This window comes from Ornithorhynchus anatinus, chromosome 13 (assembly GCF_004115215.2).
Source record: "Ornithorhynchus anatinus isolate Pmale09 chromosome 13, mOrnAna1.pri.v4, whole genome shotgun sequence".
Lineage (NCBI taxonomy): Eukaryota > Metazoa > Chordata > Mammalia > Monotremata > Ornithorhynchidae > Ornithorhynchus > Ornithorhynchus anatinus.
The window spans coordinates 20,329,555-20,347,564 of NC_041740.1; the positions used below are offsets into that span (position 1 = coordinate 20,329,555).

An 18,010-nucleotide genomic window follows, 5' to 3' on the forward strand; every position below is an offset into this window, starting at 1 on the left:
AAGAGCATTCTAAAATGAATGCTTTAGCTCTTTGAAGTGCATATTTTTTAGGGGGGGGAGGGAATGAGGGGTGTGAGAATGGGGGAAAATGGGAGAGGAGAAAAAGAGCGTAATTGATTAGCTTAATTATGCACTCTACACAAACTTCTACCAAAACCAACTATTCCTATAAATTCCTAACCGGTTGATCCATGCTAATTATCCCTGTCCTTGAAGATGAAATGAACAACGAAAGTTTTCATATGCTAAAGTTCATTTTGACATACAACTGCGATCTCCTCCACAGAGAGGTGCGCTGTTTGTTTTTTTTAATATACCTGTGAACCGATAGCAGGAAACGTGACACCTTGTTCCTTAAGGTTTTTGATCATGGCAGATATTAGGCTGAGTTGCGGATCATTTTTGAATTCATCTGTCCACTCCACCATTAGAGCCTTTAGTTTCTCGCAAACTTTTGGATGACCCTGAAGAACGGAAAATACATTTTTAAGGGAAAGAACCAAATCTGCACTTAAGAACTTCATTAACAGTCTTGTCATTTACGAGAGGAGGTTAGGCTGGTTCCTTTTCAGTGCCCAAACTTACCTATATTTGGGGATGGATTACCACAGGGGTTAGCAGAATCCACAGAGGCACTTTGATTGTGCACTTTGTGACTCCCTAGGAAAATAGCAGCCATCTGGCACATTCTCGGCACATCGATCACTGGTAATTTTTGAGAAATACCAGAAGACACACTGACCATCTCAAACATGCGTAGCAGAAAGACCTGGGTTCTAATCCTGGCTCCACCACTTGTCTGCTGTGTGTGTGGCCTTGGGTAAGTCACTTCACTTCTGTGGGGCTCAGCTCATCGGTAAAATAGGGATTAAGCCTGGGAGTCCCATGTGGGACCCGTACTGTGTCCACACTGATTAGCTTCTATCTACCCCGGGGCTTAGCTCAGAGCCTGGAAAATAGCAAGCAGGATGGTTTTGGGGTTTTTTTAAGGTATATGTTAAGCACTCTTTCTCCATATAAATACATATATATAATATATATATGTATATATGTTCAGATATATATATATTTATATATATGGGGGAGGGAGAGAAAGAGAGAGAGAGATATTGTGGCATTCGTTAAGCACTTACTCTTCACTATGCCATGATGCTTCTCTAGTAGGAAGAACCCAGGCTTGGGAGTCAGAAGGACCTGAGTTCGAATGCCAGATCCGCCACTGCTGTGGGACCCTGGGCAAGTCACTTCACTTCTCTCTGCCTCAGTTCTCTCAACTGTAAAATGGGGATTTATTATCTGTTCTCCCTCCTACTTAGACCGTGAGCCCCGTGTGGGACCTGATGATCTTGAATCTACCCCAGGGCTCAGTACAATGCTTGACACATACTAAGGGCTTAACAAATATCACTATTATTACCCTCTGCACCGTAAGCGGGCAAGAAACGTGTCTTACCAAATCTGTTATATTGGATGCAGCCAGATGCTTAATACATGCTCTGCACACATTAAGCGCTCAATGAACACAACTGATGGACTGCAGTTTCAGGGGGAAAAACTAAAATGCTTAAAGGATAGTAAGCTTGGAAATCAAAGCGAACCCGTGAAAAGTAAAGGAGGAAATTCTCTTGATACAAGATAGCTCACTTTATCTTGAACAAGAGTCAGTCTAAAACCGAATGCCACGCAGCCCTCTTAAAACCCTCTACTCCTAAATGCTTTCATCCTAGTAGGAATTCTGAAAAGAACACTTCTTACCTTATTCAATACGTTGCTTACTTCACTGGCGAAATCTCTCGAACACACTTCTAAATGAAAGATCTTCCCACAGTTGGAAACGCAGGCTCCTAGAAGCTGTAAAGGACAGGAAAGACAAGTGAACTCTAGAAGGAGGAAGGGGAAAGTAAGATTCGACGCAGATGTATTTGTGTAGCCAAGTTGTGAGAGGAAAATTCTTACTGTCAGGGCTTGCATAGCCACATGAGGGTCCTTGTGGTTAACTCGCTTCATGATAGATCGGAGACAGTCCTTGGGTCTAAAAGTTGAAACAAAGAAGCCAGTTACTCATTCGTATTTAGTACGCGCTGTGTGCAGAGCACTGTACTAAGTACTTGGGAAAGTACAATACAACAATGATCAGTGACATTCCCTGCCCACAACGAGCTCACAGTCCTGGAGGAGGACATCGATACAAATAAATTAAATTTCAGAAATAAACATAAGTGCTGTGGAGCGCTCGATAAATACCACTGATTGACCGATTGACTGATAGGTCTGCCTTCCCCTCGAGACTCTACGCTCATCTTAGAGCACGAAGCAGCGTGGCTTAGTGGAAAGAGCCTGGGTTTGGGAGTCAGGTCACGGGTTCTAATCCCGGCTCCGCCACTTGTCAGCTGTGTGACTTTGGGCAAGTCACTTCACTTCTCTGTGCCTCAGTTACCTTGTCTGTAAAATGGGGATTAAGACTGTGAGCCCCACCTGGGACAACCTCATAACCTTGTATCTCCCCCATTGCTTAGAAGAGTGCTTGGCACTTAGTAAGCGCTTAACAAACACCATCATTATTATCTTGGGTAGGGAATGTTTCTACTAACTCCATTATTTTGTACTGCCCTGAGTGCTTAGTACAGTGCCCTGCGCAGCATAAGTGCTCAATACCAACTGACTGATTACTCCCATTACCTCTTTCTTTTAAGTGTAGCAGCACAATCCTGTGCCACTCAAGAGACAGATTCAAATTTGGTTTCTCCAAATGCATTTTGTCATCAATGGAATGACTTTTCAAAACCAAGTATACTTCCTAGCCTTTTTCTGATTATTTTCTACTGGATCTTTTGCCCCTCCTCACTTTCCCTTTAGGGCTAACACCTTCCCTCTGTGCTCACAACATGGGAATCAACTCTAATCTCTCTCACAATCAGGCTTCTTACTCTGACGTCTCCACAATCTGACATTCTGACAATTCTTTCGCCCCAACTACAATTTCACGGATCGGTTCCTTCTCCTGTCTCTAACTATCACCACCCTGGGACTAACCCTTATTATTTCCCGGCTGGATAGCCGTAATTCAAGGTCCTCCATTAGCTACCTAGATGACTTCTCCTGGTACAACCTAGCTTCCGTCCGTGCTAATTTCCTAACTTCTCACTCCTCACTCATTCTTCCACATCTTCCAGACTGTAAACTCATTGAGGGCAGAGAATGTTTCCACCAACTCTGCTCTCCTGAGAGCTTAGTACAATGCTCTGCACAAAAGTAAGCACTCAAAAAAATGCCAGTGATTAGTTGTGGGCAGGTGACGTATCTGCCGACTCTTTCGTACTGGACTCTCCCCAGTGCTTAGTACAGTGCTCTGCACACAAGCAAGCACTAAAAAAATGCCACTGATTGTTGCAATCAAGAAAGGGGCAGCTCTCTGGAAGCAAAAACTTCCAAAGGATCGTGAGACAAAGAAGTGAAAACAGCGTCAACCTCCGTAACACAAAGTCTTATGGATGTGTCACGTCATGCAGTTGAAACTGTGGGCCTTTTCTTGCACACACACCCTGATCCGCCCCACTCCTCTCTCCACTGCTGAGAAGCACTGGAGGCTGAGTAGGCAGAAGGGAAGGGCAGGAGAGGAGTTTTCAGGTTCCAGCAAGAAAGAGGAGAAGGAAGGAGGGTTTACTATAACTCACTGAGCGCCTTTTGTAGGCAGCACTTGAGAGATCGCAATAGAAGTGCTCCTTTCTCTTCCTTTTTCCCCTCCTTTCCTCCTTTATTTTCTTTTTTTCCTGCTCCCTTTGACTTTCCTACATAATACCCAGGCTTTGGGGTTGAAAAAGTTATGCCAAAAAGAGCAGTTACATGAAGTATTTTAAATTCATCTTCAGGGTAAGTTTAATATTTTTAAAGTTTTAAAAGAAAAATCTGCTAGCAAAGCTTTAAGGCTTTACTTCGCCTACACTGGGCAGCAAGGATGAATTATCACTGGTAACTGAAGACATAATAATGATAATAATGATGGTATTTTTCAAGTGCTTACTATGCGCCAAGCACTGAAATACAACACACACAGCCTAAAGAGCCTCAGTGCATGAAGTCTGTCCGAAATACTGACAGAGCCCAGGATCTGTGAACCCTATCCAATATTATGTCCAATCGCTGCGAGGATTTACAGCAGGATTTTTACTCACTATAGCTACCAGATGTGGGGGCTGGTTCGGTGGACAGAATAATGATAATTATGGTCCTTGTTAAGCACTTACTGTCTGTCAAGCACTGTTCTAAGCACTGTGGTCGATGCAAGTTAATCGGGTTGGACCCAATACCTGTGCCCCATGGGACTCACCCTCTTAAATCCCCATTTTCCAGATGAGGTGACCGAGGCCCAGGAAAGTGAAGCGACTTGACCGAGGTCACACAGCAGACATGAGGCGGAGCCAGAATTAGAACCCGGGTCCTTCTGACTCCCAGACCTGGACTCTATCCACTAAGCCAAGCTGAACCTAAATAATTGCAGGAATGCCTGAGGAAAAGTTACCTCACAACATGTCCACTTTTGCTTCGCGAGAAACCCACCACGCCTATACTAGTGCCAACTGCTGTTTTCTTTGAAAAATTTAAAAATTTTTCCTATATTTCCTTAGACAGGTTATTCCAACTTCCCATAACCCGTGTGAGTTCACGGAACTCAAAACACCTTAGGCTGTGTCAAAACGTTGAGCTGCCGTTTTCCACAAACTACACAATAGAAGCTGAAGTAAAAGCTATTTCCAGGAAGTGATTTTCGAAATTGACCGGTTGACATCTTCATCGTAACACAGATTCCAATATTCTCTCGGCTACCGGTCTTCGCGAGCTGGTGTTGGTTACCCTGCTGCTCGAAGAGAGCTATATTTGGCTTGTTTCACACAGCCTCAGCGTCGCACCGACCAGTCCTAAATTTAGAAGACGCTGCTCTGTTCATTTCCATCACTGTGCGTCTTGAGAGGAGGAAGTCTGCTCCGATTCATGGTTTTGATGGATCGAATACCCATTACGGCATGAACGAAATGACATTCGACCTCAAGCCTTTCCCGGGCTGAATGCATCAATCCAGGGAGACAGTACAACACCAGGTTTTAGAATAAACGGTCCCCGATTTCTTGAAGATACACCCAAAAGGACACTTGCTTAAGATTTTAAAGGCAGCCCATTCTCTTTTTTCAGTTAAGTTCATTAATCATATTTATTGAGCATATTCATTACTGTGTGCGGAGCACTGGACTAAGCGGTTAGGAGGGTTCAATATAACAGACACATTCCCTGCCCACGAGCTTAGAGTTTAACCCCCCCAATATTGTATTCTCAAGTAAAAGTGTAAAGGAGTTGAGAAAATTTTTTCTTTTCTAATCTCCCCAAATTTTCCAATACTTACCCCGTACGAGACTGACCGACTTTGTCACAGATATCTAAGATGAGACCCCAGTCTTCTGCAGTATTCATCTCACTGGTTGCCTTCTCTGTTAATTAAAAAATAATAATAATAATAAGCATTTGAAAATGACCAATTCCAAATCCACGCTACCATCTTCGGTTACTTAAATTTTTCTCTTTCAAGTTGCTGGAATGCAGGATGATAAAAATCCACAAGCCATATCTCATTCATTCAGTCGTATTTATTGAGCACTTACTGGGTGCACAGCACTGTACTAAGCACTTGGGAGAGTGCGACATAATAACAGACACATTCCCCACATGTGTCTAGTGCCCCCAATAAGCTTACGATCTAGAAGATGAGCTTACAAACTGTAATAATGAACTTCTTTAAAAGGTAACAAGGAGCCGGGGCTACTGGACAGAGTCCTTGGAAGAAGTGTCCAACAGTTATGAAAAAGAAATGTGACATCCTTGGCGGACACGATCTGGGAAGCAATCACCCGGGCTGTGGAGTGGCATTGCAAGCTGAGTGCAAAGAAGAGCAAGAGCCTGGAAATCAGGCGACCCAACTCATGACGGCCTGGAGTAGTGGAGAGAGCACGGGCCTGGGAGTCAGAAGGTCATGGGTTCTAATCCCGGCTCCGCCACTTGTCGGCTATGTGACCTCGGGCAAGTCATTTCACTTCTCTGGGCCTCGGTTACCTCCTCTGGAAAGTAGGGATCGAGACTGTGAGCCCCACTTGGGACAGGGACTGTGTTCAACCCTACTTGCTTGTATCCACCCCAGCACTTACTCCAGTGCCTAGCACACAGTAAGCACTTAAATACCATAATTATTATTACCTCTTTCCTTCAACTCACCTAAGTTTGTTTCTAAATAGATCTGTCCAGACATGTGCACATCTGCAATTAATTTTTATTAATGTCTGTCTCTCCCTCTAGACGGTAAGGTCATTGTGGGCAGGGAACGTATCTGCTTATAATGTGGTACTCGGCCAAGTACTTAATACAGTGCTCTGCACATAGTAAAGCGCTCAGCAAACACAACTGAATGAATGAATAAAACCTTGACGATTCTATCGCCTCTGCTTCCTCTCCATCCAAACTCCACCATACTGATTCCTCCACTTGGCATACCCCATCTCAATTACTACATTCACCTTTCCTCTTTCCAGTTCATACTTCACTCAGCTGCCCAGATGAACTTTCCTAAAAAATTGTTCTGCGCACATCTCCCCGCTCCTGAACAGCCCCAATGGTTACCCGACCATCTCCGCATCCAACTTGAGCTTCCTTGCCATTAGGTTCAAGGCAATCGACTCTCTCCTTATCCCTGCGGCTATCCCACTACACCCCAGCCCATACACTTGGCTTCTCGAGTCCCGACCTACTCTCTGTGCCTCTCTCTCTCCTCTGAGGTCCTGGAGACATGACCCAACCTTGGCTTCCCTAACACTGTCCTCTCCTGGTTCTCCTCCCATCTCTCTGGCCGCTGATTCTCTCAGTCTCTTTTGTGGTCTGCTCCTCTTCCTCCCATGCTTAGAAGGTCCTCCAGACTCAGTTCTGGGCCCCCTTCTGTTTTCCATCTACACCCACTCCCTTGGAAAACTCACATGCTCCCACAGCTTCAACTACCATCTCCGTGGGGCTGAGTCCCAAATCTAACTCTCTAGCCTCGGCCTCTCTCCTTCACTGCAGTCTCACGTTTCCTCCTACCTTCAGGTCATCTCTACTTAGATGTCCCACTGACACCTCAAACTTAACACGTCCAAAACAGAACTCCTCATCTTTCCATCCAAATCCTGTCCTCCCCCTACACTTTCCCATCATCATTCACTCTCACAAACCTTGGCATTATCCTCATTTTTCTCATTCAAGCCACACTTCCACACTGTTTCCAAATCCTAAAAACTTCTAACCTCCTAAATCCTCAATCTCTCCTGTCTCGCTGCTGACCCCTTACCCACGTTATCCCCGTAGCCTGGAACTCCCTCTCCCTTCATTATCTGAAGAACCACCACTCTTGCTGCCTTCAAAGCCCCCTTAAAATCACAACTCCTCCAGGAAGCCTTCCCTAAGCCCCCTTCCCTTCTCTTATTCACACTCCTTTCTGCATTGCCTATTCTCTTACAGCTGGAACCCTTAGGGACTTAATATTCACCCCACCCATACCTCCTCAGCTTTCTTTACACTCTCCCATTTTCCCCATCTGTAATGGCTTGTTGTAGGCAGAGAATGTGTCAGTTATACTGTTGCTCTGTTGTCCTCTTCCAAGTGCTTAGTACAGTGTTCTCCACAGAGTAAGCATTCAATAAATATAATTAACTTCAGTTTTCAGGAGTCAATTGTGTCCTATGTCTGAGGACATCCTAAACCTATCGATTAGATATAAATAATCCGATTCCATAACCTTAAATATTTACACAGAAGTGTTTTGAAGTTTTATGGTCACCATGTTTGCATTCCCCTGGCCCTCTACTGATGGCTAAACCTCAAATTTTTTTTTTTTTGGCGGGGGGGTTGGGATTCTAGGTTTCAAAGACCAAACACCAGCTTCTGAGTCCTTCAAATCTTTGGTTACTGCCTTTTATCAACACAACCAAAGTGAATGTTTAGAGTGTGAAAACACTGTGGCCGGGAGGGGTTGGAAAGCACTAACGGAAAGTCGTGGTTCTAATTCGCCTCATTCTAAGATGGCAATAGGAATTCCAGTCAATATTTTCAAAAGTATGTGTCAACCCCGTCCATGTATTGTTTAAGCAATTTTTTTTCATCCCTTGGAAAAACCACAAGGCTACAAGATGCCAAGCTGACGTATGATCTGGAACCTTGTGGCTACTGCGTCATCGCTTGCTTGGAAACTTGCCAAAACTAGTTTTTTCATGTGTTTGTTTTCTTACTGTCAATGATCAGAGGCACTCTGAGGGGTGCTTATAGTTTGGGGGAAGAGGAGGTAAATAGATATATTGGGGTTTCAAGTAAACCAATAAATGGGTACTGCTGCACCCCTAAAATAATTTTATGCTGTTGATGCAAAGGGTCCTGGGTTCTAATCCCAGCTCCGCCACTTGTCAGCTGTGTGACTCTGGGCAAGTCACTTAACTTCTCTGTGCCTCAGTTACCTCATCTGGAAAATGGGGATTAAGACTGTGAGCCCCACGTTGGACAACCTGATTACTCTGTATCTACCCCAGTGCTTAGAACAATGCTTGGCACATAGTAAGCGCTTAACAAATACCATCATTATTATTATTATTATACCTGAGCCCAGAGCACTTGGTTCTTTTACTTATAGTATAATATAAACAAATCAGATAAACGGTCATGTGCTTTCCTACTGAGATCAATCACTTCATATGAGAATTGAGAAATACTATTTTCAAAAGCCTTCCACTACAAACTGCTCATGTAGTTCACGCTGGTTTGCCCAAACGTATATGTGCCAGTCTGTTTCATTCCAAAAATCTCCACACAATGTGGCTATTTTTCTTTTTTTTTTTAACTTAAGGCAATCGACATTTGGAAAATGTCACTGCACGGCTGTAGCTGTGACTTTCAAAAACAAGATGTGCAAGATATGCTCCCATTTGAAATTAAGAATGCAAGAGAGTAACAAAGTAATATGGTAGGATTTTACTATTTAATTTGTTAGTCGGAGGAATCAAGCCTTAGAATGGGTGCTTAGACTTGCATATCATCAAGTCAAACCATCTGAATAAAAAAGGATCAATTGCCGTTGGCCAATCAGGTGAAAAGGAAGACCAAGCTAAATCACTATCTATCAGAGGGAAAAGGAGATCGACTTTTGGAAATGTAAAGGGGGAATTTACCAAACAGAAAAAAAAGCAAAGGATAAATATTGTGGTAGGTGTTTCTACTAAGTGTGAACAATGAATTTAATGCTAACATTGTTTCAGTGAGATATATTTTTTTTAAAATGAGGTAGTTAATGCATCTGACTTAAGGGGATTTGGAAATACTTCCATTAACTATTAAAGTCACATGAAATATCATCCAGTTATGGTGTCTCCTCTTCACAAAGTTGCCTTGTTGTTGCATGGAGTAAGCAGTGTGGCCTAGTGGATACAGTACAGGCCTAGGAGTTAGAAGGACCTGGGTTCTAATCCCAGCTCTGCCACTAGCCTGCTGTGTGACCTTGGGCAAGTCACTTCACTTCTCTGTGCTTCAGTTCGCGCCCCTGTAAATTGGGAATTAACTCAGGAGCTCCATGAGGGACATGGACTGTGTCCAACCTGATTGGCCTGCATCTACCCCAGTGCTTAGTACAGTGCCTGGCACATGGTAAGTGCTTAACAATTTTTTTGTAATTAAAAAATGGAGTAGCTTGTACCAAAAACATTTAAATGAAATATTCAATTCACTATCCGCTGCTGAGGAGTCTCACAAAGGATTTCACTTCGGCAGCGACTACAGGTGGCATTTGCTGGGAAGCAGGGCCTGGGAGTCGGAAGGATCTGGGTTCTAATGTCGGCTCTGCCACGTGTCTGCTGTGTGACCCTGAGCATGTCACTTCACTTCTCTGGGTCTCGGTCACCTCATCTGAAAAATGGGGATTAAGATTGCGACCCCCATGTGGGACAGGGACTGTGTCCGACCTGATTAGCTCGGATCTGTGCCGGCGCGTAGAACAGTGCTAGATGTGTAGTAAACACTTAGAGAAGCAGCGTGGCTCAGTGGAAAGAGCCACGCTCGGAAGTCAGAGGTCGTGGGTTCTAATCCTGACTCCGCCACGTGTCTGCTGTGTGACCTTGGGCAAGTCACTTCACTTCTCTGGGCCTCACTTCCCTTATCTGGAAAATGGGGATTGAGACTGTGAGCCCCATAAGGGACAGGGACTGTCCAACTCGATTTGCTTGGAACCACCCCAGTGCTTAGTACAGTGAATGCACATAGTAAGAGCTTAACAAATACCATCATTATTATTATTATTATTATTGTTAACCAAGGTCTTCTGCCTGAGCCTGCTGTTCTTCCCCTGGTCATATTGCTGCTGGTCTTTTGTTACAGAGGAAAAACAGAGTGCCTCTGGGCAGTAGTCATGGTGGATGGGCAACCTCAAAGACTGCTTTTCAAAGTCCCCCTCAATCTTTCTGTCGGCAGCGGTGTCATCCTCAAATACAAAGAGCAATTATACATACATCAGAGACGTCCACTTTCCTTATTCTTTCCCGAGGGCCACACTCGAGGGAGGATTTTAAAAAGCCGCATCGTGTGACCTAAAGAGTCCCACCGCTCCTTCCTCAAAATTTCAGAACCCCTTCAGGTTTTTTGAGGGAGGAGTCTTATTAAAAATAAATCAGGTGGCATCAATCACCGGCTAGTATCATCAAGTCAAAGACCCCACAGCCTACGGCATGACTTCAAAAACTTAAAATTAGTAACACTCTCTCACCGTACAAAAGAATAATCATTCTTGAGGATGTAGCTCATCACTTTCTGATGAATTATGAAAATAAAAATTGACCGTTAGTACATGTCCAAAGTGTAAAACAAGCTTTAACAGCTATCAAAAGTTTTTTTTTTTAATACCCACAATGCTTCAGACTGACTGCTGCCCAGAAGCAGAAAGGAAACCGTTCCTTCTCCCTAGAAACATTATTTCTAAAAAAGACAATATTTATTAAGGCACTTGTGCCCAATGTACATTTTTTCCTTGACCTCTCGACAAATAGAAAGTATGTCTATCAGCTACTTACGGATTTACAATTTGAAGAAAGCTGCCTTCAGTCTGAGATGGTCATTACTCACCATTTATGGAGGTAATTATCCTCACTTTACTCACAAGACTGAAACTATGAGTCAGAAATTCTGGAAGGTGTTTTACTGTATCAGTTAACATTTCATGAACAGAGTTTTATACCAGCAGTTTTCCGGAACAGCTGTACTCTTCAGCTTAAACAGACTTCGTTTCTTGGACTAAGTTTTCAAGTTAGAATCGTTGCTGAATTTCATAACAGTGATGGGAAAAACAAACACCTTGGCTTAAACAAGGCTAAAATTTTGAAATCTTTATCCAACACAATTGAAAAATTAACTGCTCAACAAATACTCAGTGGGAAAGTGGGGTGGCCCAGTGGAGAAAGCACGGGCCTGGGAGCCAGAGGATCTGGGTTCTAATCTCTGGTCTATCAGTTGCTTGCTTTGTGACCTGGGCCAAGGCACTTAACTTCTCTGCGTCTCAATTTCCTCAACCCGCTTAATGGGAATTCAGTACCCTTCAACTTCCCTGTGACCCCCCATCAGGAACAGGTACTATATCCAGCCTGATTAACTTGTATTTACCCCAGTGTTTAGAATAGTACTTGACACATAGTAAGTGCTTAACAAATACCATTTTAAAAAATGTCTCAATTCCTATTAGGTATAAAAACAAAAAAATAGAGGTGCAGCTCTCGTTTTGGTATATGAAGGTAGACATTTATTAAATGTTTCCACTTTCACACGTGAGCATTATACATTAAAAGGATGTCCGAGCCCCGCTCGAGAACTTAATGAATCGGTCAATGGGTTTAAGGCATCTGCGTAAGGCATTCTACCGCTAACGGTTCTCAAATTTAGACCACAAGATTGTAAGGTCTAGTCTAACTTTTTTTGGCTAAGTCACTGGGGGTCTAAATGTCTCTCTAGTCAAAAGACAGAGCTAATGATCTGTTTGTCTTCCAGGGGACCATAGGAAAAAAAAACTGTAGCATCAACTCAATAGCTAGCTTTGGTTTAAATAGCAAAAATGGGTGCTTGATCAGACCCCCGAGATACAGCTCCAACAACTAACTGAGAAGTGGGTTGACCCGTTCCCTGCCCACTACAGGCTTCTGTTAATATAAATAAATGCATTTCAGATATGCACGTAAGGGAGCAAATCCAAGGGTCAGGGCGAAGCAGAGGGGAGTGGGAAAAGAGGAAATGAGGGCCGTCAGGGAAGGCTTCAGGGAGGAGACGGATGTGGCTTCAATAAGCCGCTTTGAGTCGGCTGGGTCCTCCGGGACCAGGGGCCTGGACGGGGCAGGAAGGTGGGCCGGGCAGTGGGGCTGGCAGGGGGCAGGTGGCCAGGCCTGGCACCCCTGGGGTGACTTTGGGCAAGTCACTTAACTTCTCTGTGCCTCAGTTACCTCATCTGGAAAATGGGGCTTAAGACTGTGAGCCCCACGTGGGACAAACTGCATCTACCTCAGAGCTTAGAACAGTGCTTGGCACAAAGTAAGCACATTACAAATACCATCATTATTATTAGCAGGGTGGGCAGGGGCCCGGACAGGGGCAGGAGGGCGGGCTGGGCATCCCGGGCAGTGGGACTGGTAGGGGGCAAGGGCCCTTGGGGGCAGGTGGTAGAGCCTGGCACCTCCAGCAGCGGGGCTAGCAGGGGTCCGGACAGGGGCAGGAAGGCGGGCCTGGCACTCCTGGCAATGGGCTGTGAGGAGGCGAGGACCTCGGGGTGCGGGGCAAATAGTAGGTGGTAGGGCCTGGCAGAAGGCAAGATCCTCAGGGGGCAGACTGCAGGTGGCCGGGCCTGGCAGCCCTATTAGTGGGGCGGGCAGGGGTCCAGATGGGGCAGGAGGGCAGGCCTAGCACCCCCAGCAGCAGGGCTGGCAGAGGCCAAGGGCAGGTGTGGGAGGGCGGGCCTGGCAGAGGACAACCTCCTCTCTCTCCCCACTTCAGTCTATACTTCACTCTGCTGCCCGATGATCTTTCTACAGAAACGCTCTGGGCACGCCAACCCGCTCCTCAAAAATCTCCATTGGTTGCCTATCAACCTTCGCCTCAAGCAAAAACTCCTCACTGTTGGCTTCAAAGCTCTCCATCTTCTTGCCCCCTCCTACCTCACCTCCCTTCTCTCCTTGTCCATCCCAGCCCGCACACTCGGCTCCTCTGACGCCACTAACCTTCTCCCCTGTCCCGCCGTCGACCCCGGGCCCACGTCCTATCTCTGTCCTGGAATGCCCTCCCTCCTCACAGCCGCCAAACTCACTCTCTTCCCTCTTCCAAGCCCTACTGAGAGCTCGCCTCCTCCAGGAAGCCTTCCCAGACTGAGCCCCCCTTTTCCTCTGCTCCTCCTCCCCATCACCCCACTCCCTCCCTCTGCTCTACCCCCCTCCTCGCCCCACAGCACTTGCGCATAGATGTACATACTTATAATTCTATTTATATTAACGATGTGTACTTATCTATAAATCTATTTATTTATAATGATGCTACTGTTGGGCAGGGATTGCCTCTATTTGTTGCTGAATTGGACTTTCCAAGCCTTTAGTCCAGTGCTCTGCACACAGTAAGCGCTCAGTCAGTATGACTGAATAATGCCTGTTTACTTTATTAATGTCTGTCTCCCCCCCTTCTAATAATAAGAATAATGATGGTATTTGTTAAGCGCTTCCTACAAGCCAAGCACTGTTTCTAAATACGGGGGTAGATACAAGGTTATCAGGTTGCTCCCCGTGGGGCTCACAGTCTTGGTCCCCATCTTACAGATGAGGTCACTGAGGCACAGAGAAGTGAAGTGACTTGCCCCAAGTCACCCAGCTGACAAGTGACGGAGCCGGGATTAGAACCCAGATCCTCTGACTCCCAAGCCCGGGCTCCTTCCACTTAAAGCATGCTGCTTCTAGACTGTGAGGCCGTTGCTGGGTAGGGACTGTCTCTATTTGTTGCTGAATTGTACTTCCCAAGTGCTTACTACAGTGCTCTGCACCCACTAAGCGCTCAGTAAACATGATTGAATGAATGATGCCTGTTTCCTTGTTTTGATGCCTGTCTCCCTCCCTTCTAGACTTTGAGCCCAGTGTGGGCAGGGATTGTCTCTATTTGTTGCTGAACTGTCCTCTCCCAAGCGCTTAGTCCAGCGTTCTGCACAGTGAGCGCTCAATAAGTAAGACAGAATGAATGAATGACGCCTGTTTCCTTGTTTTGATATCTGTCTCCCCCTCTTCTAGACTGTTGGCCCATTGTGGGCAGGGACTGTCTCTCTCTGCTGCTGATCTGTCCTCTCCCAAGCGCTTAGTTCAGTGCTCTGCACACTAAGCGCTTAGTAAGTATGACAGAAGGAATGAATGACACCTGTTTCCTTGTTTTGATGCCTTTCTCCCTCCCTTCTAGACTTTGAGCCCGGTGTGGGAAGGGATTGTCTCTATTTGTTGCTGAACTGTCCTCTCCCAAGCGCTCAGTCCAGTGCTCTGCACACAGTAGGTGCTCTATAAATACGACAGAATGAATGAATGATGCCTGTTTCCTTCTTTAGGTGCCTGCCTCCCCCCTTTCTAGACCGTGAGGCCGTTGTGGGCAGGGTCTGTCACTCTCTGCTGCTAAACTGTCCTCTCCCAAGCGCTTAGCCCAGTGCTCTGCACACAGTAGACGCTCAATAAGAACGACAGAATGAATGCATGACGCCTGATTTCTTGTTTAGACGCCTGCTCCCCGCCTCTAGACCGTGAGGCCGTTATGGGCAGGGACTGCCACTCTCTGCTGCTGAACCGTCCTCTCCCAGCGCTCAGCCCAATGCTCTGCACCAGTAAGCGTTGAGTGAATGACAGAATGAAGGAGTGAATGAACCAGAGAAGCAGCGTGGCTCAGTGGAAAGAGCCCGGGCTAGGGAGTCCGAGGTCACGGGTTCGAATCCCGGCTCTGCCACTTGCCAGCTGTGGGACGGTGGGCGAGTCACTTCACTTCTCTGGGCCTCAGTTCCCTCATCTGGAAAATGGGGATGAAGACTGTGAGCCTCACGGGGGACCACCTGATGACTCTGTATACCCCAGCGCTTAGAACAGTGCTCTGCACGTAGTAAATGCTTAACAAATACCAACATTATTATTATTCTCTGTGCCTCAGTTACTTCACCTGTCAAATGGGGATGAAGACTGTGAGCCTCACGTGGGACCACCTGATGACCCTCTATCTATCCCAGCGCTTAAAACAGCGCTCTGCACATAGCGCTGAACAAATACCAACATTATTATTATTATTATTCTCTGTGCCACAGTGACTTCATCTGTCAAATGGGGATTCAGACTGGGAGCCTCACGGGGGACCACCTGATGACCCTGTATCTATCCCAGCGCTTAGAGCAATGCTCTGCACAGAGTCGGCGCTGAACAAATACCAACATTACTGTTATTATTCTCTGTGCTTCAGTGACTTCATCTGTCAAATGGGGATGCAGACTGGGAGCCTCACGGGGGACCACCTGATGACCCTGTATCTATCCCAGCGCTTAGAGCAATGCTCTGCACAGAGTCGGCGCTGAACAAATACCAACATTACTGTTATTATTCTCTGTGCCTCAGTGACTTCATCTGTCAAATGGGGATGCAGACTGGGAGCCTCACGGGGGACCACCTGATGACCCTGTATCTATCCCAGCGCTTAGAGCAATGCTCTGCACAGAGTCGGCGCTGAACAAATACCAACATTACTGTTATTATTCTCTGTGCCTCAGTGACTTCATCTGTCAAATGGGGATGCAGACTGGGAGCCTCACGGGGGACCACCTGATGACCCTGTATCTATCCCAGCGCTTAGAGCAATGCTCTGCACAGAGTCGGCGCTGAACAAATACCAACATTACTGTTATTATTCTCTGTGCCTCAGTGACTTCATCTGTCAAATGGGGATGAAGACTGGGAGCCTCCCGTGGGACCACCTGATGACCCCGGATCTCCCCCCGGCGCTTACAACAGTGCTCGGCACAGAGTCAGCGCTGAACAAATACCAACAGGAGTAAGCGTTGAGTGAATGACAGAATGAATGAGTGAATGAAGAAGGGGCGGGGGGGGGGCCGGTGGGGGGGGGGGGGCGGCTCTTACCCACATCCTGATCGAAGGGGTTGGAGGCGAAGAGCGGCATGGCGGCGGGCGGGAGGGGGAGGGGAGAGGAGAGGAGAGGAGGGCCGGGCCGGCGCGGGACGCGGCCAGAGACACGCACAGGCCCAGACAGACGGAGAGACCCAGACAGACAGACAGACAACCGCCTGCCCTCTCAGGCCCGGCGCCGGAAGTGCCTCCGCCTGCCCCCTCAGCCGCCGGAAGTCCCTCCTCCTCCCCGCCACCCTCCGCCGGGCGGAAGCGCCTCCTCCCCACCCTCAGCCGGGCGGAAGTCCCGCCTCCTCCTCTCCACCACCCTCCGCCGGGCGGAAGCGCCTCCTCCCCACCCTCAGCCGGGCGGAAGTCGCCCCCTTCGGGGGGACCTTCGGCGCACGGCGTGCCGGGAAAAAGGCTGTCCCTCCACACTGCCTGACCCGGTGTTTTGGTGGCATCTCTCTTTTGGCGGGGGGGGGGCGGTTTCTTTTTGTTTTTATTAAGCCTGGACTATAATAATGTTGGTATTTGTTAAGCGCTGACTCAGTGCAGAGCTCTGTTCTAAGCGCTGGGGGACATACGGGGTCATCAGGTGGTCCCACGGGAGGCTCACGGTCTTCATCCCCATTTGACAGATGAAGTAACTGAGGCACAGGGAATAATAATAATAATGTTGGTATTTGTTCAATGCTTACTCTGTGCAGAGCACTGTTCTATGCGCTGGGGTACATACAGGGGAATCAGGGGGTCCCACGGGAGGCGCACAGTCTTCATCCCCATTTGACAGAGGAAGTAATTGAGGCACAGAGGATAATAATAATAATGTGGGTATTTGTTAAGCGCTTACTCTGTGCAGAGCACTGTTCTAAGCGCTGGGGTACATACAGGGGAATCAGGGGGTCCCACGTGGGGCTCACAGTTAATCCCCATTTGACAGATGAGGTCACTGAGGCCCAGAGAAGTGAAGGGACTTGCCCACAGTCACACAGCTGACAAGTGGCAGATCTGGGATTCGAACTCATGACCTCTGACTCCCAAGCCCGGGCTCTTTCCACTGAGCCGCGCAGCTTGTCTATCGCTCAACAAATCAAATGGTCACAAAGCAGACGAGAGGCAGAACTGGATTAGAACCCAGGTCCTCTGACTCCCAAGCCCGGGCTCTTTTCACTAGGCCACGCTTCTTTAGCACACAAAAGGCAGTTTAAGCCAGTGATTGCCTTGCAAGGTTTAGTCTCCTTGCTCTGTGGACACCGCTCTCTTCACCTTCTCTCCCCCATGGCTGGTTCTGGAAATAGAGAAAATCATGTAGCAGAGACATTTAGGTGCTCCTGGAACGGTTTTCTCAAGCACCAGAGCAGAGGAGAGTAGCGCTTGCCTAGCCCCTCGCCCTTCTCCTTCCCGTCGCGGCCGCTCAGATGGAGAATTCATCTCAGTTCATAATCAGGGAACCTCAATGACGCTGGTTCAGCTCAAAGGCTCGGGTGGGAAGCGAGGTTGGCACCTGCCACGGCTTCAAAAATGGAGAAGCCCAAGGTGATGGCTTGCGGACTCCTTGGGGGAGAAGTTGGCAACTGCCGCAGCTTCAAAGATGGAGAGGCCGAAGGAAATTGGAGAGGCCGAAGGAAATGGCTTGCAAACTCCTTGAGGGGAAGTTGGCCTCTGCCGCAGCTTCAAAGATGGAGAGGCCGAAGGAGATGGAGTGTAAACTCCTTGACGGAGAAGTTGGCATCTGTCACAACTTCAAAAACGGAAAGGCCGAAGGAGATGGCTTGCAAACTCCTTGAAGGAGAAGTTGGCATCTGTCACAA

The 18,010-nt window shown here is 47.1% G+C and overlaps 1 protein-coding gene across 5 annotated transcripts in view; it reads right to left on the reverse strand.

Annotated features, from left to right (window-relative positions):
• Positions 1–16,394, reverse strand: part of STAM (signal transducing adaptor molecule) — a 35,401-nt gene extending 19,007 nt beyond the window's left edge. For 2 of the 5 annotated variants that reach the window (XR_003763924.2, XM_029078052.2), the window contains exons 1-5: positions 16,212–16,393; positions 5,396–5,480; positions 1,957–2,032; positions 1,756–1,851; positions 318–464 (exon numbers count right to left, since the gene is read on the reverse strand). Coding sequence is in view for 4 of the 5 variants with exons in the window: in XM_029078052.2 (XP_028933885.1) it covers positions 318–464; positions 1,756–1,851; positions 1,957–2,032; positions 5,396–5,480; positions 16,212–16,251 (444 nt within the window). In the remaining variant the exon portion in view is untranslated. Of the gene's footprint in view, positions 1–317; positions 465–1,755; positions 1,852–1,956; positions 2,033–5,395; positions 5,481–10,810; positions 10,855–16,211 lie in introns of all 5 variants that reach the window. The other 3 variants (XM_029078051.2, XM_029078049.2, XM_029078050.2) reach the window with 2 other exon arrangements.
• Positions 16,395–18,010: the final 1,616 nt, after the last annotated feature.